General features: G+C 41.5%; 1 protein-coding gene across 2 annotated transcripts in view; it reads left to right on the top strand.

Annotated features, from left to right (window-relative positions):
* Window positions 1-26674, top strand: part of bmpr1aa (bone morphogenetic protein receptor, type IAa) — a 279113-nt gene that overhangs the window by 109374 nt on the left and 143065 nt on the right. The window contains exons 1-2 of one of the 2 annotated variants that reach the window (XM_068020208.1): window positions 5741-5780; window positions 6137-6257. The exons of the other annotated variant lie outside the window; for it this stretch is intronic. Coding sequence (XP_067876309.1) covers window positions 5764-5780; window positions 6137-6257 — 138 coding nt within the window. The 5' untranslated portion in view covers window positions 5741-5763. Of the gene's footprint in view, window positions 1-5740; window positions 5781-6136; window positions 6258-26674 lie in introns of those variants that run through there. 2 annotated transcript variants of the gene reach the window in all.

Here is a 26674-nt window from a genome sequence, read left to right as displayed (position 1 = left end):
ATATTCCTTAATTCCCGTAGTATCCAAAATTATTGTGTTTTTATTCGTTTGGAGGATGTGGGCATCGCTGGCTAGGCCAGTATTTATTGCCCATTCCTAATTGCCCTTGAGAACATGGTGGTGAGCTGCCTGCTTGAACAGCTGCAGTCCTTGGGGTGTAGGTACACCAACATTTGATTTAGATTTAGATTTTTTAGATTTAGATATACAGCACCGAGTCTGTGCCGAGCATTAACCGCCCATTTATACTAATCCTACACTAATCCCATATTCCTATCTCATCCTCATGTGTCCCTATATTTCTCTACCACCTACCTATACTAGTGACAATTTTTATAATGGCCAATTTACCTATCAACCTGCAAGTCTTTTGGCTGTGGGAGGAAACCGGAGCACCCGGAGGAAACCCACGCAAACACAGGGAGAACTTGCACACTCCACACAGGCAGTACCCAGAATTGAACCCGGGTCACTGGAGCTGTGAGGCTGCGGTGCTAACCACTGTGCTGCCCCAAGGAAGTGAGTTCCAGGATTTTGACCCAGTGACAGTGAAGAAAGGGCGGTATAATTCCAAGTTAGGATGGTTTGTGGCTTGGAGGAGAACTTGCAGGTAGTGGTGTTCCCATGCATCTGCTGCCCTTGTCCTTCTAGGTCGCGGGTTTGTTGTAGGAGCCTTGGTGAGTTGCTGCAGTGCATCTTGTAGATGGTACACACTGGTGCCACTGTGCGTCAGTGGTGGAGGGAGTGAATGTTGAAGGTGGTGGATGGGGTGCCAGTCATGTGTTGTTGGAGCTGCACCCATCCAGGCAAGTTGGGAGTATTCGATCACACTCCTGACTTGTGCCTTATAGTTGGTGGACAGGCATTGGAAGACAGGAGGCGAGTTACTCACCACAGAATTCCCAGTCTCTGACCTGCTCTTGTAGCCCCAGCATTTATGTGGCCGGTCCAATTCAGTTTCTGGTCAATGGTGACCCCCAGGATGTTGATAGTGGGAGATTCAGCGATCATAATGCCACTGGGGACCTGCTTCGATTCTCTCTCGTTTGAGATGGTCATTGCCTGGCAATTGTGTGGCGCGAATGTTATTTGCCACTTATCAGCCCAAGCCTGGATGTCGTGCAGGTTTTGCTGCATATGGACATGGGCTGCTTCAATATTTGAGGAGTCGCGAATGGTGTAATCATCAGCGAACATCCCCACTTATGACCTTATGATGGAGGGAAAGGTCATTGATGAAGCAGCTGAAGATGGTTGCGTCTAGGACACTACCCTGAGGAACTCCTGCAGTGATGGACTGAGATGATTGATCTCCAAAAACTACAATCATCATCCTTTGTGCTAGCTATGACTCCAACCAATGGAGCATTTTCCTTCCGATTCCCATTGATTCCGATTTTGCGAGGGCTCCTTGATGCCATACTCGGGCAAATACTCACCTCACCTCTGGAGTTCATCTCTTTTGTCCATGTTTGGAGCAAGGCTGTAATGAGGTCAGGAGCTGAGTGGCCCTGGTGGAACCAAAACTGAGTGTCAGTGAACAGGTTTCTGCTGAGCAAGTGCCGCTTGATAGCGCTGTTAACGACCCGTTCCATCACTTAGCTGATGATTGGGAGTTGACTGTAATTGGCCGGTATGGCAGGTTTGTCCTGCTTTTTGTGCACAGGTCATACGTGGGCAATTTTCCATATTGCTGTGTAGATGCCGGTGTTGTAGGCGTACTGGAACAGCTTAGCTAGGGACGCATCTAGTTCTGGAGCACATGTCTAAAGTACTATTGTCGGAATGTTGTCAGGGCCCATACCCTTTGTAGTGTGCAGTGCCTTCAGCTGTTGGTTGATATCATGTGGATCGGATTGGTTGAAGACTGAGATCTGTGATGCTGGGGACCTCAAGAGGAGGCTGAGATGGATCATCCACTCGTCGGCACTTCTGGCTAAAGATGGATGCAATGCTTCAGCCTCGTCTTTTGCACTGATGTGCTGGGGTTACCCCATTGTTGAGGATGGGGATGTTTGTGGGGCCTCCTCCTGCTGTCAGTTGTTTAATAATCGACCACCATTCATGATTGGATGTGGCAGGACTGCAGAGCTTCGATCTAATCCTTTACTTAAAAAAAACTATGGATCTCTACTTTTTATTTTCTTGGTGACACCTGACTGTATTTATATTGCAGCCTGGGCCTTGGGAAACTGTGCTATTCTCCTTTTATTTGTGGATAGTACAGTTAGTTTTCTGGCTGCCCAATGTACCTTTCCATTCCAAGCTTGTGCTGACTGACTGACATTTGGGCTTTTGCCAATTGTGACAAGTAATGCTATTATGATGCTGTGTTAGGAGTCACTACCAAAAGATGCTGTTGCCATTGCAATAGTACATTTACTGATCCCAGAAAGACCCACTTTTTAAAAAAAAACAGGAACCAACACCTGAAAGTCAGTATTAAAAGGCAGCTGTTTGGCTTTCTCAGTAAAGATATTGAGTGAACCACAGACATACCAGATAGCAATAAAACCCTGAAGCCAGTTAAACAATGGCAGTAGAACTGCAAAGCTGCCCTAAAACAAAAGGTACATAGCTCCTGTCATTTGTGAATAGGTTCATTGCATGCATTGGTACCTTTGCACAACCTGATTTCAGCTGAAAGCAAAAAGGAACATCTTACCAAGACTACTAAGTGGATACAATTTCTGGCAGACACAATGGGCTGAATGGCCTCCTTCTGCGCTGTAACAATTCTGTGATTTTCTGACTTTGCGGTGACCTGGCTAGCTCCACAAAGAGAGGGAAGCCACATAGACATTTAGCCTCCCTGGTTGCTGGGTGTCACCTTTAACTGGGGTTAACCTTCCTTATGTTGTAAAAGCAAAATATTGCGGATGCTGGAAATCTGAAATAAAAACAAGAAATGCTGGAAATACTCAGCAGGTCTGGCAGCATCTGTGGAGAGAGAAGCAGAGTTAACGTTTCAGGTCAGTGACCCTTCAGAACTGGCAAATATTAGAAATGTGAAAGGTTGTAAGCAAGTAAAGCGGGGGTGGGGCAAGAGATAACAAAGAAGAAGGTGTAGATTGGACAAGGTCATAGAATAGCTGACCAGAAGGTCATGGGGAAAAGGCAAACAATATGTTAATACTGTGTTGGAAGACAAAGCATTAGTACAGATAGGGTGTTAACAGACTGAAATTGCAGCAAGTACAAACATGAAAAAAAAAAGTGAGTAAGCAAACTGAACAAACCTTCCTTATGTTGTTTTGAGCCAGAGCAGAAGAGTTTGCCGGCCTACCTCTACAGCAAAGCCTGTTTATATGGCTGTTTGCACAACAGGCTGCTTACATGGAAATTCGTTGTGGACTGATTTTGTAACAGCAATTTAAAAATAAAAACCATAGCAAGTACTCAGCTCTTCAGCAGCTGAGTGTACAGCAGATTCCAGATATCTGTAAACACCTGAAATACTCATACTGTCAGTACGGATTCCTTAATTTAAAAAAAAAGTTTCCTTCTATATCAGCAGTGGTTCCATTAAGAAAAATGGAGTTTTGTACCTAGGTATAGTCCTTGTACACTAACTCAAAGCTGACCATGGTACCTTAGTTGAGTCCTTAGATCCTACACTAGAAAAAAGAGCAAAGATGTAACAAGAATTTAAAAAGGATGACCTGGGTATACCCTCACAAATGTACTTAAGAAACCTGCAGAGAGAGAAGCAAGCCATACATCTGTCTTTTGTTTTCAAGTGCATATTTTAGAAATATTGCAGACATCAAGCTGTCTTTGTCATAAAAACAAGAAATGCTGGAACCACTCAGCAGGTCTGGCAGCATCTGTGAAAAGAGAAGCAGAGTTAACGTTTCGGGTCAGTGACCCTTCTTCGAAACTCGGAATTTTATTTCAGATTTCCAGCATCCGCAGTATTTTGCTTTTATTTAAGCTGTCTTTGTCATCCAGCTAGACACCCATTTGGAGGAAAGAGGGAGTTGGCTAGATTTGATCTCCAGTATACCTGGGCCAAACCAGGTGAAAGCAGTGGACAGACCTGTAAATACAGAAAAATAAGGTAATGAGAAGGTGGTGGCTCTATCTGCTACCAGAGGATATGGACATACTTGATGTGCTGCAACCCATTGTCTTGCAGACGGACACGGAAATTGTTGCAATAGCATTTCTCCAGTATAAGATTTTGCTGCTTGCCAAAGTATGAAACTCGACAGTCTCCAAAAAGCATCCAGAAATGCACAAGAGAAAGAAAAATCAGTCTTTGCCTGCAGGATTCCACTGTCCATGGTAGATGTGGGCTCTACTATCGCCGCCGCCCAGGAAAATATAATCGTATGTCGGCTATCGTTTCTGGCCTTTCCCTATAGGAGGAATAGCAATACCATTTCACGTTATTATAAACAAGCAACAGAAATTATCCTCAAAGTGAAGCTATTCAGTTGCCAAGTCTTTTCTTACTTGATTGCTTCCTGTAGGCATTGTTCAGCTGTCAGCCCCTGATTCAGCCATTCCCAGCAGCCTTAAAGTTCCAAAATTCCAATCAGCCTCACCAACCTTAGCAGGAGGTAGTGTCCAAGGAGCCACTGCATTTATACCTATCTGGAGTTGGCAAAAAATGTAGGCAAAGTGATAGCATGAAGAAGTCAGGGAGGAAATTGAATCCTTAAAGGACCTATATGGAATTTAAAAATGTGCATGATGGGATATGTAACATGCCAGAGGACAAATTGTTGACTATTTTACCATGGTGGATATTAATATCTCATTCAGTATCAAGGGTGTGTGCCGTGAGGTTTTGACATTGAAGGAGATTTTCTGAAGGGGCTAAAAAGCAATTTCTACCCGAAAGCAAGTAAACCAGACCCAAGGTACTTAAGAGACTAAGAACAAGATTTGGTGAAGCTGTAGTGGGAGTTGACAGATTCTGAAGTAGCTTAAACAGATCTTGGTGTCTTACTCAAAAATTCCAACATTGCAATACCATATGACTCATTCACCTGTTCTCAATCATCAGGAGCAACATAGAAGAATATCTGTATGGAAATATGTGATGGCCAGTACAACTTTTCTTGATCAACCTCAAAGTTGTTTGAGACTGGCATCTTAGATTGACAGACTGCAATATATAGTTTTGTCCTATCAGAATTTCCAAAGGCTTTTGGCAGAAGTATTCCATGAAAGATTCTTTTACAAAATAATGTCCATGGATATAAAGGGTAAGACATGGAGATGGATTAATAACTTGCTGGCCATCACATATTTCCGGTGGTTGTTCCATTGATCTGTGCTAGCAGCTTCCTTGTTTTGAATATACAAATATGGCTGAAATGCCTCTATTGAGCAAATCTTGGGATTTGTTATGGCATGAAATTTGCTAGTCGCATCATCATAAAAAATTGGGTTTGCTTAACTCTCATTCTGTCAAAGCACTTGACTATGTTCTTGTACTTATAAAATATGCTCATTCTTCAAGGAATAAAGTAGTCCCAGCACGTTAGTTAATCCCTCTGAAACTTGAGTCCAGAATTTGAATAATGTTGGATGTAAGTCATCTATGAAGAAAAAAACTATAAAGCTATAACTGTCAAGTAAAAGCTGAAAATGCTGTAAATTTGTAGCCAGTCTGTTGGCATCTGATGAAAAGACGGGTTAATATTTCCAGTGGAGATCCATTTGTAATATGTCTGTAAAATTACTTGGTACTGTGTTTGCTAAAATTTGAAGAATGGAGTTCCAACCAGTGTTCCTTCAGCTGCACTTGTGATGGGAGGAAGAAAATGGTAACAGTAAACTAAGAACATCTTTATCCAATCGAGCAACTCTGACTTTAATTGAGATCTTTATATGTGTACATGTGATATATGCCCTCAGTTTCAGTCAGGGGGTTGTGAATCTTTGAAATTCTGTACTCAGCGGGTTATGGATGCTCCATTGTTGATTTTTTGATCTCTTGGAATCGGGGGTGTGGGGAGTGGGTGAGAAAGTGAAGTTAAGGCAGAAGATCAGCCGCGATCGTATTGAATGGCAGAGCAAGATCAAGGGGCTGTATGGTCTATTCCTATTTCTTATGTTCTTAACTTTAGCAAGTCACTTAATCCAATTGCCTACTTACAAAAAAACAACTCTCCTCCTGCAGGTTTTCTGAATTTTCTTCGGTTCATTCGGCTCTTAGTACTGCAGACGTGGAAGATTACTTATGTTGTGCTTCAAAGTCCAGTGTGAAATGTGCAAGTTCCTCAATTTTTTTCTCACATCGGGTAAGGCTGACTGATTTTATCACATTTGCAACAAATTATACTTCAAGTGGCTTGGAAAATGTTTAGCACCAGCTGTTTTCATTTTTAGCAATTTAACGCCCTTTGTACACTACAACAAAAGTGCTCAGCAATTTTTCGTTGAGGGCTACAAACCCAAGAAGTGACTGACTTTAGGGCCACTTTCATAGACCCACCCTGTGTTTATTTTCATGAATAGCTAATACACTGTATAAACAAATAGAAAATGCCAATGGAATAAAAAAATTAAACCACATAGATTTGACTTGGAATTAATAAGATATAATGAAAATATTTTTTCCTCAACTGGGTTTGTCAAGAACTATATTATCAGCATGTTTTTGCACAAGCAAATAATTTAAAGTTTGGTTGTAGATCAGATGTTGAAAATCTTTTCAGCATCAGTGATCCCTCCATTTTTCTATGCATGTCTCTTTTATTTCAATGCATGTTAAAGTTTTTTTTGCACGGCCGTGCTCCCTTGGTATCTTAAAGGGGACAGCTTATGAACGGCCTTTGCGATACCTACATGATTGCTGCCTGGCCACGAATATGTGCAGCTTACAGTGTACATTGATGAACATTATAACACCTACTCCACCCAAATATCAGAAGGACAGGGTGAGCACTTCCCTTCACAGAGCTGTCTCTCAGCTGTGGGTTCCCAACAGTAATGGGTGGGATTATTTGTATGCTGCTTGACATCCTGCCTCCATTAGGAGCATTGAAACTGGGCCATTCAGTAACAGTTAGCTGTCAGTTTTCAGCTTTGGAATGGCATGAAGAATCAAAAAGGCAGTCCACTATTGTGGAACTACGCGGAACATCTTTCCACTGAGATAATGGCTGTATGGAGTTGGTATTTCAGCCCTTCTATGTAGATAGCAATGTTGTATAATGTAGGGAAATAACAAAAGCAAAGTTTGGGATAAAAGACACATCATGCCGTCCCAACTTTGTAATCAAAAATAGACATTTAAAAAATCATGCCCTTTCTCTGTATCTGAAAATTGGGTGTCCTTCATGCAGTGTAATCGGTAGACTTGGTTTCTCTCAGCTGTGAGAACTGTTATGTGTACGTGTTTCATTCCCCTCTGATTCTATGATTAATTTACATAACACGAATTATTCCAAAACTATTCTGTTGGCCACTCTCATGGGCTGATTGGCCAATGGAACGAAGAGCCTATTGTATTGGATACTGATATATGTAGTAATTGGCCAAAAGAATGGTCTTAGATATTTTCTGCTGTATTTTAGAGTCTCCAATCCACAAATGCCAATCGGGTGATGTGTATGTTAGAATCTGGGGCCAACAACAGCCTATAGCGCATTTGATATGTTAAAACATCTTGGGATAAGAATGATACCAATAAAAACATTTTTGACATTATTTGACACCAAGCCACAGAAGGAGAAATTGGGACAGATGACCAAAATCTTGATCAAAGGGACAGATGACCAAAAGTTTATCAAAGAGAGATTTTAAGGAGCGCCTCAAAAGAGGAGAGAGAGGTAGAGAGGCAGACAGGTTTGGGGAGGAATTTCAGAACTTTAGGGCCAAGACGACTGAAAGCACGGCTGCCAGTGTTGGGAGAGATTAAAATCAGGGATGCGCAAGAGGTCAGATTTGGAGGAGCGCAGAAGTCCCGCAGGCATGTAGAGCTGGAGGAGGCTACCCAGAGAGGGGGGTGCGAAGCTGTGGAGGGATCCGAAAGCAAGGGATCGACATTGGCATCAGGACCGGAAACCTTGAGGTGGTTGATGGGTCAGCGAACTTCGTTTTAGAGAAGAGGTAATTTACTTCTTAAATTAATAGGTTTCGTAGCATTAAATGTCAGATGCCACACATTTATTGAGCATACAATAATTAAGCATACACTTAACAGCCAGTACTTATGACATAACTGCAAGTTTTAGTCAGAGAATTCAAACATGTTACTGTTCCAGACTCCATTTTACAGGCTGATCAGGCCTTAATTAAATTCTAAAGCATCTATTCCAACACATACTTTTAAAAACCACCTTTCACCCCTAAGTGGCAATTCACACATTTCTGCATTACCTAATACAACTCCATAATTTTAATGAGCTTGTCCCGTAACAATAACTTAGTTTTAATGAACTGTCTTTCCGTAGACTGATACAAGTCCCCAAATATTGTTATCTTATCAATTGTTTTACTCGTGTTACTATTCTACCAATGAAGTTTCCAATTAGAAATCTGTACCATTTCGTACCAATTTCCTACTTCTGAAGTAACTGAGATCCAACGATCTTGTGAGAAGGAAGAACTGAAATAAATTAGGATTAGTAAAAAAGTAATATTGGAGAAATTAATGGGACTGAGAGTTAACAAATCTCTGGGACCCGATGATCTTCACCCTGGAATATTGAAAGAGATGACTGCAGAGCATTGGTGATCATAATTCAAAATTCTATAAATTCTGCAATGGTGCCTGCAGATTGGAAGGTTGTAAATATAACCCCACTGTAGAAGAAAGGAGGGAGAGAGGAAATGGGGAACTACAGACCTGTTAGTCTCATGTCGGTAGTAGGGAAAATACTAGTACCTATTATAAAGGATGTGATTTCTGGACACTTAGAAAATAATCGTCTGATTGGGCAGAGTCAACATGGATATATGAAGGGGAAATCATGTTTGACAAACTTTTTAGAGTTTTTGGAGGATGTTACTAGCAGAGTGGATAAGGGGGAACCAGTGGATGTGGTGTATTTGGACTTTCAGAAGGCTTTTGATAAAGTCCCACATAGGAGGTTAGTAAGCAAAATTAAAGCATATGGGATTGGGGGTAATATAATAGCATGAATTAAGGATTGCGTAACAGGCAGAAAACAGAGAATAGGAATAAATGGGTCATTCTCAGGTTGGCAGGCTGTGACCAGTGGGGTACTGCAAGGATGAGTGCTTGGGCCCCAGCTGTTCACCGTCTATATCAATGATTTGGATATGGGGACGAATTGTATTATTTCCAAGTTTGCAGATGACACAAAACTTGGGAATGTGAGCTCTGAGGAAGATGCAAAGAGGCTTCAAGGGGATTTGGACAGGCTGAGTGAGTGGGCAGGAATATTGCAGATGGAATATAATGTGGATAAATGTGAGGTTATCTACTTTGGTAGGAGGAACGGAGGTGCAGAGTATTTCTTAAATGGTGAGAGATTGAAACGTGTTGATGTTCCAAAGGGACCTAGGTGTCCTTGTTCATAAGTCACTGAAAGGTAGCATGCAGGTTCAGCAAGCAATTAAGAAGGCAAATAGTATGTTGGCCTTTATCGCAAGAGGATTTGCATACAGGAACAAAGAAATCTTGCTTCAATTTCCTATGATCCTAACCTAATTGTATAGAGAATTGGTGAGACCGAACCTGGAACATTGTGTGCAGTTCTGGTCCCCCTTGCATGAGGAAGGATATACTTGACATAGAGGGAGTGTAGCGGAGGTTCACCAGACTGATTCCTGAGATGTTGGGATTGTCCTATGAGGAGAGATTGAGGAGACTGGGCCTGTATTCTCTGGAGTTTAGAAGAATGAGAGGCGCTGTCAGAGAAACTTTAAAAATTCTTAAAGGGATAGACAGGGTAGTTGCAGAAAGAACGTTGTCCCTGGCTGTGGGGTCTAGAACCAGGGGACACAATCTCAAAATAAAGGGCAAGCCATTTAAGACTGAGATGAGGAGGAACTTCTTCACTCAAAGTGGTGAATCTTTGGATTCTCTGTCTCAGAGGGTGGTGGAAGCTCAGTCACTGAGTAAGTTCAAGACACAGATCAATAGATTTCTTGTTGCTAATGACATCAAGGGATATGGGGATAGTGTGGGAGTATGGTGTTGAGGGAGACGATCAGCCATGATCTCGATTGACGGAGCAGACTCGAAGGGCTGAATGGCCTACTCCTCCTATGTTCCTCTGAAAATGATGATGTAATTCCTTCTGCAGGACTTAACTAATTAAAGCTGTCTGAAAAATATGTACTGGAATGTCTTTTAATTAGGTTTATTGTTTATACTTACTACTGCTTTAATCTTAATCTTAATTCACAGTTCAGTGACCATTGAATCTAAATTGACTTGTACTTCCTCACTTAACAGTGAAAAACTAAAAATTGCTAATACTACAATATAAAGAGAAATAAGAAGCTGTATAACAGCAGATTTCAAGACAGTCTGATTAACCCTTTCCTTACTAGAGGAATTGACTGATTAACGAAGGTCTTAATTGGCTCAGATTATGTAATGAGTACCATTAAAGTGCAGAGTTACTCTATGACTGCAAGAATACTGTTGCAGACAACCATAAGCAAAAATGACCCATTGCTATTGGAAGCACTGAATTCAGTTTGAGTGGAGGTGTTGCATCTCACCTCTGTTGAAATGCATCCAGGAGCAAAGCTGTTTGCACTGCCCTTGGCACGCAAGGTGATCAGCATCTTGACTCCGGTTATGAACTCTCGGCCAGTCTGTCCAGGCACTGAATGAAGATTGCACATTACTGGCCTGCACAACCTTTCTCCCGACGTTGGATATGGTCCTTTCCAGAAATACAAACTTGTGGGTGTGTGCAGTTATCCCATTGGCCAATCTACCCCGTGGTATAAACAAAAATTCGGCAAAAATGGAATTTGGCATAATTGCGTTAGATGTGGTTCTGTAAGAGAACAGCATAAAATTAAGGATGCCGCTATTGGACTGAAGACATTGGAAAGTGCAATAAAGTGGCTGTCTTTCTTTCCATCCATTAATATAGTTGTACTCCCAATTAAGATTCCTCATAGTAATTATTTTCAAAACTGTAAGCAAAAAGGAAATCAAGGATACTGTGCAATTTCAAATTGTTATGTGACTTTTGTGGGATGTGGGTGATGCTGGCAAGGCTATATTTATTGCACTTCACTAGTTGTCCATAGAATTAACTGAGCCCCTGCAGTCCTTGCGATAATGGTGCCCCACAATTCCAGGCTATTGACTCAGCCACAACGAAGGAATGGAGATATATGTCCAACTCTGGGTGGTGTTTGACTTGGAGAGAAACCTGGAGATAGTGTTCCCACAACATTGTTGTTTCTTGTCCTCGGTTTTGGAGGTTACACGGACCAATATGTCGTAATGTTGGTGAATTGCTGGAGTGTATATACTCCATGTGTATATAGTACATACTGAAGCCACTGTGCACTGATGGTGTCGGTGGATATTGATTCCAGTGACGGGCGCATTATATACAATATTCCATTATAAGTTTAAATATCCAATTTTATGTTTAAGTGGAACCTATAATCTATCAGATAATTAAATATCCCCAAATTAGACTGTGATTGCTGCCCTGAATTTTGAATGTGCTGCTTTTCTACCTCTATTCTGTTTTACAGCAGTCCTATTCATTGTTTTGCTCCTGCTGCCGAGGTTAGCTAACACAGGGACAGCTGATTTGTTGGCTAAAAATTCTCCACTTGTGAAATAACCTCCTGGCCCTACCATAGACAACCAAAAATGCTTCTCCTGACCGTAACCTGAGCATACTGTAGATTGTCAACAGGATCACTTGAAGCAGTCACTTGCATAGTTGGCAATGCTTAGTGTTGGAGAAGCACTGGGACACTCAAGTTCTGTGGTGGCAGTTATGTACCGTTGAGCGAGGGAAGCTTAGAGTAGGCAAAGCAGTTGATGAGTCAGCTATTCCAGTGACAACTTTTGTGGGTAGTAAGAGTGCAGATAATGTTAACTGATAATTAAGGATCTATTGTACATCTTTCCTACTTTGGACTTGCCATTGTGAAATGTGGGACTCAAAGAAAATTATGAACAACAACTTGTATTTATATAGCGCCTTTAACATAATAAAACGTTTCAAGACGCTTCACAGAGGCAGAGGGGAGGCAGTGACGTAGTGGTAATGTCACTGGACTAGCAATGCAGAGGCTCACGCTCTGGGGATATGGCTTTGAATCCCACCATGGCAGATGGTGAAATTTGAATTCAATCAATAAATCTGGAATTAAAAAGCTAGTCTAGTGCTGACCATTGTTAGAAAAAAACATCTGGTTCACTAATGCCCTTTTCAGAAGGAAATCTGCCTTACCTGGTCTGGCCTACATGTGACTCCAGACCCACAACAATGTGGATGACTCTTAAAGTGCCCTCTGAAATGGCCTAGCAAGCGACTCAGTTCAAGGGCAATTAGGTATGGGCAATAAATGCTGACCTAGCCAGCGACACCCACATCCCATGAACAAATTTTTTTAAATGACACCGAGCCACGTAAGGTGATAATAGAGCAGATGACTAAAAGCTTGGTCAAAGAGGTAGGTTTTAATGAGTGTCTTAAAGGAAGAAAATAAAATGGAGAGGTTTAGGGAGAAAATTCCAGAGCTTAGGGCCTAGGTAACTAAAGGCACAGCTGGCAATGTTGGAGCAATTAAAATTGGGGATGCTGAAGAGACCGGAATTAGAGGAGAGCAGATCTGAGGGTTGTAGGGTTGGTGGAGTTAAAGTGACGGGGGGAAACTAGGCTATGGAGGGATCTGAAAACAAGGATGCGAATTTTAAAGTCGAGGTGTTTAACTGGGAGCAAATGTAGGTCAGTGAGCACAGGGGTGATGGGTAAATGGACTTGGTGCGAGTTAGGACACAGGCAGCAGAGTTTTTGATGGCAAGTTTACGGCGGATCGAATGTCACGGGCCAGCCACCAGTGCATTGGAATAGTCATGTCAGGAGGTAACAAAGGCATGGATGAGGATTTCAGCAGCAGAAGAACTGAGGCGAGGCAGAGACAGGCAATGCTACGGAGGTGGAAGTAGGTGGTCTTAATGGTGTTAACAGTCTGGTTCAGACTCAAAGTCGCCAGAGTGAGGGATGGAATCGGTGGCAAGGGACTGGAGTTTGTGGCAGACACAAAGACAATGGCTTCAATCTTCCCAATATTTAATTGGAGGACAAAAACAAGAAATGCTGGAAACACTCAGCAGGTCCGGCAGCACCCATGGAGAGAGAAGCAGAGTCAACGCGTCAGGTCAGTGATCCTTCATCAGAACTAAACTGATCAGAACCGTTCTGATGAAAGGTCACTGACCTGAAGCGTTGACTCTGCTACTCTCTCCGTGGGTGCTGCTGGACCTGCTGAATGTTTCCAGCATTTCTTGTTTTTGTTTCAGATTTACATCATCTGCAGTATTTTGCTGTAATTTATTTGGAGGACGTTTCTGCTCATCCAGTACTGGATGTCAGATAAGCAGTCTGACAATTTAGAGACATTGGAAGGGTTGAGAGAGGTGGTGGTGATGTAGAGCTGGGTGGCATCAGTGTACATGTGGAAGTGGCATTGTTTTCAAATGCTGTCACCAAGAGACAGCATGTAGATAGGAAATAAGAGGAGTTCAAGGATAGATCCATGGGGGACACCAGAGGTAACTGTGCAGGAATGGGAATGAATTCAAAAGCAGTCCGAAAAACACATCCCAATGTTTCCAGAAGACCTGCATGAAACATACCAAAATGATGGACAAATTCCACTTTTAGTTATTAAACACGGAAGCTATAGTACATGTCAAAGTATGGCTGTCGTCTATCAGTTAGTAAACTCATTATGTAACTTCCAAGGCCCCTAGAATTCTTTTGGCATGTTGATTGCCAATTGTTACAGCAAATCAAACAAATTCTGCAGCATGGGAATGTCAATTCTCCAGAAAGCTAACAGGATGTAAAGAGGACTGCTGGTTATATGGAAGTCTTGGGTGCAGTAAGTGCCCCAGACCCAAGAGGAATTTTACTGCAGCCAGATGCTGGGAGTGTAGATAATCTTAAAAAAAAAAGTAGGGAAAATCTAAGGTAATGAATTTGGTTCTAGCTGTCATATTTCTAATATTTAAAGATATTTCCCCTTCAGTAACATCTAGTGCAAATGATTGTTTCCATTTGGTTCTTTTCTGAATTTTGGAAGATAACAGCTGTCACTTCATATATCAAGTGGATTCCAAGACACAGCACAATGTAGCACTGTAGATTTCCCACCTTTGTTGATTGGTAAAAAGTTTTATTTTAATTGGCGAAGGTTTTTTTAAGATTAACATAATTGTGGAATCTTACAAAATGAAATCCATGAACGAATAAAAAAGAGCTGTATTATTTTGTGCTGTTGCAACCTGGTAAAGCCAATCTGCTTTTGCCAATCAAATAAAACTAGACCCATGCTTTATTCAGAAGTATTGTGCTCATTGACCACCTGGCCCATAGGACTATACTCCTGCTTATCAGCTGTAATAATCAAAAATACAGTTGGCAGTGCAGTTGTAACTAGTGAGTGCTAGCGGGAGCTGGAGTGCCTCAAAGAGCGAGTTCAAAGTACTCTGAGCAAGAAGGTGGGGGGGGGGGGGGGGGGGGGGGGCGTCAGAGCAATCAACAAATTTTCTATTGAGGGAGAAATTCTGTGGTGCTTTCCACAATTGCAGAATACCAGGGACTCTGGCTATGTCACTATAATGTTGTAGTTTGAACTAACTCTGATCTGAGGTTGAGCCCATTAAGGTCTGATTAAAATAAAATGAAAATTTTGCTGTGGTCAAATATTGACACTCACCATCCTACATGAGGCACGGTCACTTGAGCATGGGCTGCTGATTCCCGTGGAGCTAAATGTTAGGCCTGCGACTCCACAAATTCTCTTATACCAACTCTTGTACATTGCTCCAGCCCTTAGTTCCTCCATTGGTGGCTGAGGCTTGTGTCATCATGCCCCACACTCTGGAATTACCTCCTCAAACTTCTCCACCCTCGTCTCCTCCTTTTAAGACCATCTTTTTTTGACCGCGTTGTTGTCGCCCCTTCCTAATATTTCTTCCTTTGCCTTGGTGCCTCTTTGTCTGATTGCACCTTGTAACGGAGAGTCCATATTTTTTGTTAAAACTTGGATTCTATATTTTTTAAAACTTAAGATTTCATGAACATTAAAACATCCAGACTTTATGGATTTTTTTTTTTAAAAAAGCAAGGTCAACAAGAGGTTCCTGGTTTTGACCAGTAAACAAACACTGGAAAACCAGGTAATTTCAAGGAAACCAGCAGGGGGTTTGACCTAACAGCTGCCCTTGGTTGTCACAAGAGTAAATTTATGATTGCCATGGGACATACTTGGAAAATTATGGTTTCATTTTGAAATTTAAAAGCCAGTGGGTTTGGACTAAAGCAGGCAATTGGAATTTGGGATGGACTTGCCAGGAGATCAGAAAAAGAACCAGATAAGTATTACCTCTCTGTAAAGAGTCTTTGCTTTTGAAAAGCAAAAGCTTGTATGAATTGGGCACTGTTGCCTCCTGCATTTTTGAAGAAACCTTGCATCTTTACAAAAAGAACTTTTGCATTGAATGTGAGAACAGACACCTGTTGCTACACACCTGATGGAAACGTTCTACAGTTGAATTTCTTTGAATGCCCACCCAACACAGACTGTTCATCAACCTTGCCTGGAAAGACTTTGAGTGGCATCCAACTATTCGACTTTGGGACACCTCATCAAACCAAAGAACTTGCTTCCAGATCATTGCAGTCTAAGTCTTTTTTGTTATTCCATTGAAACAGCTGTAAACAAAACTCCCTTTTTTCCTGGTTAGCCATGTATGCATGTGTGCACGAGGGCTAGGATAATACGGGGTTTTAATATCTCGATTCGTGAATATATTTACATCATTATTGGTTAAATCTTGGTTTTATAATAAATGGATAATTTTGTTGTGTATTTAGGAAACCTGGTTGGTGTGCTTTGTTCTGGGAACTATTAGAGTATCTAATTGGCTGTTTCATATTGATATGCTGTGACCTGTGGAGAAGTGGCACTGAATTAACAGTGCACTCCACCTGCCTCGTTTGTAACAACCTCCATAAAGCACCGTGGGATGTTTTTCTGCATTTAAACATGCTATATAAATGCAATTTGTTGCTCACTCGTGCTTTTGAGAGAGATGGGGATAAATCTGTGTGGTGGTAGAGGTGCTGAGCAGGATTAATTACGTTATTGTCAAAGGCAGGGAAGAACAAATTAGCTGCATCTAGTGAAAAAGATTGGGTATTATTCCAGCACATTTCTCGGTGAATCTATATACACCGATGCTATCAAATCTACAAGTTGTATGGCCTCAAAAATATTTTCAACTTCTTTGTGCTTTTTTTATTTATTCATGGGATGTGGGCGTCACTGGCTAGGCCAGCATTTATTGCCCATCCCTAATTGCCCTTGAGAAGGTGGTGGTGAGCTGCCTTCTTGAACCGCTGCAGTCCATGTGAGACATAGAAGTGATTATAAGATTCTCTTTCTTGATTTCCTTCTCTCAAAGAAATCTGAGAATTAATACATAGGTAGCAATTAATTTTCTAAGCTGTTTGAGAATTCAACTTTAACTTCACCAGGGAGGGTTAAACATATTTTTGTTAAATAATAATAGCAGTAATTTGCATCAGTTGTGAGTTTAGCTTACAACCCTGTCCAATGTTACTTGAAATATGGCTAATGGACCCATTATTATAATAGAGACCTTTGCATGGACTTGTTAAGTTTTAAAACTCAAAGTACTTTAAGAGCTCTAACCCGCACAGTTCAAACATCTCTCGAGACTTCCTTGGTAGTTTTCAGATGATGCTGAAAAATGAGAGTAGTAAATAGCACAAGCTTTTAAGAGATGACTGATGATGTCGGGCGGGATTGCACAGACCATTTGAAGTGCAGTAGAGAATGGACTGGTGACTGAGAGTCTGGGCAGCTGAGTCTTGACTTAGAGGAAAATATCAGACTGTGCAGAGTTGAGAAAATTAGAAATGTTTGGCGGTGGTAGTATGCTAGCTTAAAATGCATTCATTTAAAACAAAAATTATGGATCTTTAAAGTTTATGAGCAATGTGATGAATAATGCAGTACTACGACTGCCCAATAGGCAAGCAGCAACGCGTGCAAATTGTTGTGTATGATCATAGTTTTGGTTTCTTCCCACAGTGCCTCTTTGCAATACAAATTACAGCTCGATGGATGCCAAATTTGGTTATTAGAAGTCAGTTAAGTTTATTCATTCTTCCAGAAAGACAAATAGTTGATACCATTGTTATCTAGGGAGCAGTTATTTGGAGCACTGTTATTGTGGAAGTTGGGAATTGGTTGGAAATTAAAGGAGTCAAAAATTTGCATTGAAAGTGGATCCTGCTTCATGTATTAGACTTGTAGATAAAACCGGTCTTTTTTAACTTGTATATGCAAACAAATAAATTCATTCAGTCTTGTGGCAAATAGTTTTAGTTTTTCTAAAGCTCCTTTGGGAATGAAGTTAGTATATTGTGGAAACTAGTTGTTTAAAAATAAGGTAACTTACCACAGTGTTAAGACCAGGTGAGAAAGGTGTCTAGGGGTCTCTTAGCCTTCACCTGGTCTTATTATTACAGGATTTAATTTTTAAACACTGTGTTTTGAGTTCCACCTTGGTGAATCCTTGTTCACCGCTTTCCAACTATAAGGCATAGAAATGAGCACAACCAGGCTTTCTTGGGTTTAAAGAAGAAAAGTGAAATTTATTAAAATTTAAACTTAAACTCTAATTCGGTTAATGCCTACGAATACACGCCGCACCCCATGCTAGCATGCATATGCGATATGTACATGCAAATAGAGACAGAAAAGAGCAGAAGAAAAATAAAATGGAGAGGTTTGAGGCAATATCAGAAGAGTTTCTTGTTACTGTGCTTCAAGCTCACTGTAGTCCTTTTGTAGGTAGTTCTTGCTTGTTGGTAATTCTTGCTTTTTGTTGGAGCCCAGTATTCTTCTTAAACCTTGTTCACTGTAGGAGACTTTTCTCTCTTGGGGTTCATATGGTTTCCGAAGCTGGTGAGAGCGAGATGAGAGCAGACAGGAGAGAGGTCTTTTCAGTCCAAGAGTGCAAAGCTTTCTGAGTTTTAAAGCTTTGGCAAGTTCAAATTCAAAAAACTCCCAACAGCCAGTTAGTCATGTGACTGAACTGGTCTGACCACATCATCTGTGTATTGGGGAAGCAGGGACTGGTTCCGTTGTTCCAACACTGTTTGTAGTATGCAAAGAAAGGTCTTTCTGACGAGGGGGCTGGCAATTTCTTGTGATAGGCCCTCTTTTCTTCCTAGTAAGAATTTTAAGTTTTAATGTTCATGTGGTGAAAAATGTGTCTTATTTTTGGCAGGTGGGGGCCTGCATGACAATAGTTGTGTACTGAACTATCCAGCAGTATGCTTACATTAAACTGCATTCTAAATTCAGTCTTTGAATCATCTTTGCTGTTTGCCCACATTCATGCATACTGGTGACAGGTCCAGAGAGCGTGTCTGAGCTGGAGTTACCAGGAAGTGAGTGTTGTGGTGGAACCCCTATCTTGTACATCTGGGGCTAAAAGACAGGGCCAAGAACAATGGTGGGTTGCACGTTGCAGAGCCACCATGATATTGAACGCGACGGCTCATTTAAATAGCCAGGGTGGACTGCCCACCCCGATGACCTGGAGGGGGCAAGCTGTCTGTCCCCTGCAATGGCATCAGCTGCCTGTGCACAGGCGCTGAAGCCATTTTTGAAGGGCTTTAAGCCCTACATTTCAATTTAAATATTTAAAGATATATTGATTTAAAAAAAAAATGTCAAATAAATTGATTCTGACTCTATCCCACCATCCCAATAACCATACAATTAATCACCTGCCTTCTTCTCCTCCTCCTCCCCCCCCCCACGAAAGGTGCATCTGACCATTTCCCCCCCCCCCCCCCCCCCCCAAAAGTTCATAAACTTTATACTTTGCCCCTTCCCACCATCCCCTACGCCAGTCAAATGACTTTGACACTGCTCCCCCACGTCCCTGCGCTGGAAAACTTGCCTGCTCCCTCCCACCAGTGTTCCGACTCAGATATCTGGGATCTGAAGGCACGGGAGTGCCGGCCACCAGCACCGATATTGCACCTGGATAGATGGTGGGAGCGAGAAGGTAATTTATTGCTTTATTTAAATTAATTTACATATGTAAATTTGACTCCCGTCGCCTAGCGGCGGGGTGGGGGGTGCTGCCATGAGGCCTTGCCGCCGCCGGCAATATCGGGCTGGGCCTTTCCAACTTCGAGGCCTGTGGCGGGCATCTGCCGAAGGCATCCCCTCCCCTCTGCCCCTCCCCGTCTGTAAAAATTGGCCCACAGTGTTTCAGTTACCTGTTCCCATTGGCTTAATGTTTGATCTAGATTGCATTGTGATCAGAATCATGATTTGACCACCTTGTTTGTATAAAATTTGAATGTAGCAGCTTGAAATGTGACACATTTCCAGGGAATGCAGGAGAGCTTGAAGGACCAGCAGTTCAGGCATGTGAAGTATTTACTGAAAGGAAGTCCTATAAATAAGTAAAAAATGTGGTCGAAATGTTTCAACTTGCACTGTATTTCATTGACAAGCCATCAAACAATTTGAATTAAGAAACGTTGAATCAAGTGGCATAGACTCTAACGATTCAAGAATATTGCATATATTCTTCAACTCATTGAGTGTGTTGAAAATTCAATTTACCTAATACAAGCATTCAGCAAATCCTAGCCACGACAAAAAAGGATTGATTTATGAGATATCAGACACTCCTGGCTTTTCAAACTATGTGATCAGTTTGAGCTGCATAGGTGGTCGGATTTTCTTTGAACAAGATAGTGTTGAAGAGTGCTTTGTGCACAGGTTCTTTAGTTTTTAACTAGGCACTGACCCAACTATCAGAGAGCATTCAGTTATGTAGTGTAAAACTGTCAAGGGAAACCAAAAGTTGCAGCTTGAGATATGCAAATTAATGAAAATACTGATTTAGACCTTGGATGTTGTCTATGAGGCTCCATGATGTGTGCCTGAATGGCCCACAGCGATTTAAACAGCCTGGAACCCCCTGTTCCCTGTTGAGGCATCTCTTCTAATGATATGTTTATTGTCATTTTTAAGTATTTAGGTTAAACATTTTTTTAAGTATTTAAGTGTTGCACAATGATATTTCCATTTCCCATTAGTAACCATCCTTTTAGTTTCGGGAAATTAGACTACTGAAATGTAAGAATATTTGTGCCATTGACCCGAAGATATATTTTAGTCTCAATTTCTTTACCTGGAGTACTCCTATTTCTGCATGGTAAAATTGTGAAAAAAATTGCAGGTGATTGGTTTTTAAAAACCACAAATATCTGCAGTCATGCCTTGCTATTTTATTGCAGGTTTTGAAAGTGATTTTCCTTTTCATACAGTTATTTTACTCTTTCCTGCCCCTTTTCGATCCAAGCATCCCATTGATTACCTGGATAATTATGCCTATCATCTGAAGGTGATCAATCTATAAAACTCTAGGCTTTCAATTCAGCTATCTCCTGGTTGCCTTGCATTTTGTGTATTTATGGAGAAGTTGAGGCTAGTGAGTTTTTTTGTAGTAATGACTTGGCTCATAGATACTTCAATGTAGTTGGAAGCCATTCATCACATTATGCCTGTGCTGGTGTGAGCTTCTTAGTGGGCTTCATTTAATACTCTTACTCTGCTCTTATGCCATAATCTAATAATTTTCTGTAATGTTTATCCAATTTTTTCTTAAATATCTTGATCAATTTGGCTTCAGTGGCCACTGTGGATTTTAGTGCTGATCTTAAATTTATATCCAATTCATGGTCTAGTACAAATCGTTCTTTGTTTTCCAACACTTCTGTTACATTCTCTTTTTAACCTTGTCTGTTGTAGTGACTATGTCTTTATTTTTTACATTTCTCCTCATAATCCTATCCCATCATCACTGGTAGTATCTTAATGAATCTATACTGCACTTCTCCCCATGACTCCAGTATTATGTCTCTAATGGGGAACACAGATCTGCGCATGTTTCTCCAGCTGAGACTTAGACAACGTCTTTCACAGATTCATAAAATTGCTCTTGTATTCACTTGGGTATAGGAAATCAAAAATGTAATTTCCCTTTTTATGTCCTTTTCCTCCTGTGGTTTTGCTTGTATTTGTACTTTTTTTTATTCGTGCTTGGGTTGTGGGCATCAATGCTAAGGCCAGCATTTATTGCCCATCTCTAATTGCCCTTGAGAAGATGGTGGTAAGCCACCTTGAACTGCTGCAGTCAATGCAGTGTAGGTATACATATAGTGCTGTTCCAAAAGGAGTTCCAGGATTTTGACCTAGCGACAGTGAAGGAACAGTGATATAGTTCCAAGTCAGGATGGTGAGTAACTTGGAGGTGAACTTGCAGGTGCTGGTGTTCCCATGCGTCTGCGCCCTTGTCCTTCTAGGTGGTAGAGATCACGGGTTTGGACAGTGCTATCGAAGGATGCTTGGTGAGTTGCTGGATCTCTCTTCCTGTACTGCACTGTTCTTTTCCCCAAATGTACTAAGTTGCAGTCATCTACTGATTTACTTTTGTCATGCATTTGCCTCCACCCTAAGATTTGTGCACTCCCACATTTTCCATCATTTTTGTCCTCCTCAAACTTGGGAATTGAGAAATTTGGCTATTTGCTCTCACCATGCCTGTGCACATACCTGGGGCAGCACCTAGTAAATTTGAGAAACAACTATTCGCTCTTGGCTTTTGCCTTAAGCTGTACGTCTACTGAAGCTACCCTTTAATGCCATAACCTTCATCTTTGTTACAAATCCATTACTGTTATAGTTAATTATATAATTTTTGAAAGTCCAGTTATACTGCATCCATTGTATCCATAGTGCAATAAGCACAAGAACAGGAATAAGCTATTCAACTCCTCAAGCATGTGCGCCATAGATCTGTACTGCAACTCATAACTCCTGACACTTTTGCCAAACAAAGTTATATTAATCTCAGTATTAACAACTTTATATGGAATAGAGTTCCAGATTTCCACTACCCTTTGACAAAGTGCTTCCTGATTTCATTCCTTCACGCTAAGGTGGGAAACCTAACAACTAATGTATGCATGTCCAAAAATAAATCATTCCTTCCTATGAGTTTCTGAGCTGTCATTTGTAAAATAGCAGATTGTATAAGGCAGAAAGGTCTCCAGTTTCCCAGAGTTTCTTCTGTGGGTAAAGTTGGCAGCCACTGTATTCTATAAAGGGTCTATTGTGCAAGTCTGTATTTTTTAATTCTAAAGATGCTGCTCCTGTTCAAGCACTGCCTTGTGATATGCCAGTTAAGTGCAATAAGTTATCACTGTTCAACGTGCTTTTGGAAGTCTTTTTAAATTTAGCAACATTTCAGTATTTATGAGTTATGGGTCTCAGCAGTCTGGGGAAAGAAACAATGGTAATACAGCTTAAATCAACTAGCGGAGATCTCTGATGATGTTTAATGTGGACTTTTGAGTTTGAGATTTATTTATTTGAGGCGGGCAGCTAGAGGGAAGGAGCAAATGATTTCTTTCCCTTCAAGTTTAAAAGCTAAAAGCTTTTTTTTTCTGCTTAATATTTTTTTGAGCAAATTGGGCTCAGTAAGGCAAAGAGTACTAATATTATGGAATTATATCACTTACACTCATTGGGGTAAATTTTCAACTTGCTGCCTGCGCATAAAACTGGTGCCATGGATTTCCTCCCCACGTATCTCTCCCCTCTCCATTTGTTATAAAAAACACCCAATTTGCATTTCCTATGTAGCTAGTTTTCTACCTTGCAGTAAAACATACCCCACAGTCAGCATTGGACAGTTCCACATCATGTGTACAACAACCAGTTGCAGAGCAAAACCAACTTTACTTGACAACCAATCTGCTTTAGTCCTTTTCTCAGAAGAGCATTTCTTAATGCACCAATATGATTTTTTCTTATTTCCATACTACTATCGTGATGGTGTTTCGGACTGAGATTGTCAGTTTTATGTGGAATTAAAGAATATTTTGTTCTGTGGACTGAAGAGGGGTTAGTGGGGGAGAGGTTAATGGGGATGAGTTCATGAGGGAGGGGCTAGTGGGGGAGGGGGCGTGGTCAGTGAGGGAGGGGTTAGTGGGGGAGGTAGGTGGTAGGAGAATTGAGGGAAGGTGGGGATGTGGTAGGGAATATGTCTGTCTATGACTCTATAACTCTGTCAGATCCATGTAGCCACCTGAGCATTTTTGTGTTTTATGTTATCATCTTTTTGTCAGTGTTGTAATGACCTATATGGAAAAGAATCAATATTCCGATGCCCATTTACACTGTTGTGCAGAGACCCCACCTATTCCTGCCATTCTGCAGTATTCTTCGAGAACATATTTTTGTGCACCACAATATTTCTGCAGTTACTCTTTTACTCAATCACACCCATAATTCCACCTTTGATGCCCCAGTCCACAATAAAACTATTATTCTGTCTCACCCTTCCCTTTCCAAGTTCAAGGAACACAGACTTGAAGGGATATAGTGGATGACTGGTTTAGCCATCCACTGCCAGGTCTGGCTGGGCCACATAAAGCACTATTGGGTCCTGCTGTCGTCTGCTAAAATTGTTCAGTATTCCAGGATCATCCTGAAATACAAAGATAACCCCCAGCTTCTTTTCTGTACTGCAGACTGTCTTCTTAAACCCCTCTCCCTTCCACCCTCATCTCCAACAATAAATGCGAGGAGCTCATGGACTTCTTAGCCACTAAGGTCGAGACTATCTGATCAGCTGCCTCTCCCGTGTCCCTCCCTTCCATGAGCCCTCTTGGCCAAACTTCCTCTAAAGCTCCCCTTTGCCTGAGCCCTGAACTCTCATCTTTCTCTGTTTTTTTCTGCTAGCTCCTCTTGTGCCCTCTCCAAGCTCATCTTGTCCATGAGACCCACCTCATGCTCCCACAACCCTATGTCCACTAAATTACTGACCACCCAACATTCCCTCCTGGTCCCCTGTTAGCCGATATTGTTAACAGTTCTCTCTCCAGGTGTTGTCCCTTTCTCCTTTTAAATCACTGCTCTCAAAAAAACACAACCCTTGATTGCACCGGCCTTGCAAAATACCGCCCAATTTTCAAACTCCCATTCCTTTCCAAAGTCCTTGAACGTGTTGTCGCCTCCCAAATCCGTGCCTGTCTTACCGAGAACTTAATGTTTGAATCCCTCCAATCAGGTTTCTACTTCTGCCACAGTACCAAAACTACTCTTATCAAAGTCACAAATGACATCCTATGTGAATGTGACAAATGGAAACTATCCTTCCTCATCCTTCTCAACCTGTCTGCAGCCTTTGATAGGATTGACCACACCATCTTCCAACAGTGCTTCTCCACAGTCTTACATTCTTATGTGTCCAATTGTAGTCAAAAGTATCACTCGCAATGGCTTCTCTTCCTGCTCCCACACCCTTACCTCTGGTGACCTGCAAAAATGTATCCCTGGCCTCCTCCTATTTCTCATCTACATGCTACCCCTCATCATCCAAAAGCACAGTTAGTTTTCACATGTATGCTGATGAAACCCAGCTCCACCTCTCTCGACTCCTGCACTGTTGCTAAATTATCAGACTGCTTATCAGCCATCCAGTCCTAGATGAGCAAAAATTTCCTCCAATTAAATATTGGGAAGACTGAAGCCATTGTTTTCGCTCCCCACTCCAAACTCCTTTCCCTAGCTACCGACACCATCCCTCTTCCTGGCAACAGTCTGAGACGAATCAGTCTGTTTCACACCAAGGTTGCATATTTACCCCCGAGATGAGATAGCCGACCACATATTCATGCCATCATTAAGACTGCCTACTTTCATCTCCATAACGTCCCCCAACTTCGCCCCAGTTGCAGATCATCTGCTGCTGAAACCCTCATTCATGCCTTCGTTACATCTAGACTTTTTTTTTCCTCCTTAGAGATACAGCACTGAAACAGGCCCTTCGGCCCACCGAGTCTGTGCCAACCAACAACCACCCTTTTATGCTAATCCTACATTAACCCCATATTCTCTAGCACATCCCACCTTTCCTCAATTCTCCTACCACCTACCTACACTAGGGGCAATTTACAATGGCCAATTTACCTATCAACCCGCAAGTCTTTGGCTGTGGGAGGAAACCGGAGCACCCGGCGGAAACCCATGCGGTCACAGGGAGAACTGGCAAACTCCGCACAGGCAGTACCCAGAATTGAACCCGGGTCACTGCAGCTGTGAGGCTGCAGTGCTAGCCACTGTGCCGCCCAACTTGGCTGACCTCCCACATTCTACCCTCCATAAACTTGAGGTCATCCAAAACTTTGCTGTCCATGACTTAACTCACACCAAGTTCTGTTCAACTATCACCCCTGTGCTCACTGACCTACATTGGCTCCTGGTCAAGCAACGTCTTGACTTTAAAATTCTCATCCTAGCTTTTAAATTCCTCAATGGCTTCACCCCTCCCTTTCTCTGTAATCTCCTGCTCCAAAACCCTCTCAAATTTCTGTGCTCATCTAATTCTACCCTCTTGATCATCCCTAATTTTAATTGCTGACTGGGCCTTCAGTTGCCTCGGCTCTAAGCTCTGGAATTCCCTCCCTATACCTCTCCATCCCTCTACCTCACTTTCCTCCTTTAAGACACTTCTTAAAACCTCTTTCTTTGTCAAGCTTTTGGTCATCTGGTCGAATAGCTCCTTATGTGGCTCGGTGTCCTATTCTGTTTTTTAATGCTCCTATGAAATTTTATGATGTTAAAGGTGCTACCTAAATATAAGTTGTTGTATGCTGCTGTGGCTAGAATAATTCTGATCAATTGGGAATTACAGTAATTTAAAAAAAAATATGAAGAGTTTGAGTTGTGATGTTTGAGTTTTCTGACTCCTTCATGGCTCGGAGAAGTACAATATCCTCGCAAGTTTTGCCCATGATAGGTCCCCTCCTTCACAAGTAAATTGAGGAGAATCCGTGACCAATTTGCATGAGTCTCTTGCTTGTTCATGATGGGAGCTGAACAGACTGCAACACAGAAGTAAGCTGGTGTGACTGCTCACTGCACGTGATCACCCCATTTTTAAAAGCAGTGGAGCAGCACTGACCTAAAAGCCGCCTTCTGCCAAAATTGTGAAGACTTAACATAAACAGATTGAATATGTGTTCATTATTAGCAGTATTTAAATCTTTTTACTTTAAAAATATTGATTGAAGAAAACAATAGGTTTCTATTTTCTATTCTGTTTTTGCACAGTAGCTGCCTTTGATCTCTCATTTCTATACTAGTGCCATATTAACTCTGAGCAAAGTGCAGTCTGCTAAATCATTTGGTCAATGTAATTTGTAATGTGTACTTTCTTTAAATTCAATTTCGTTTAAAGCGAGTTTGCATTTTATAACCTATTCTGTTTTTGCTTGGTGACCCCCTTTGATCTGTAATTTCCTGTGCCAGATTAACTTTGAACACAGTAGGTCCTGCTACATCCTACTTGTAACCCTTTACTGGATTCAACTTAATTATTTTATTGGGAAAG

The sequence above is a fragment of the Heterodontus francisci genome, chromosome 42 (genome assembly GCF_036365525.1).
Source record: "Heterodontus francisci isolate sHetFra1 chromosome 42, sHetFra1.hap1, whole genome shotgun sequence".
NCBI lineage: Eukaryota > Metazoa > Chordata > Chondrichthyes > Heterodontiformes > Heterodontidae > Heterodontus > Heterodontus francisci.
This window is presented reverse-complemented; position numbering and strand designations above follow the sequence as displayed.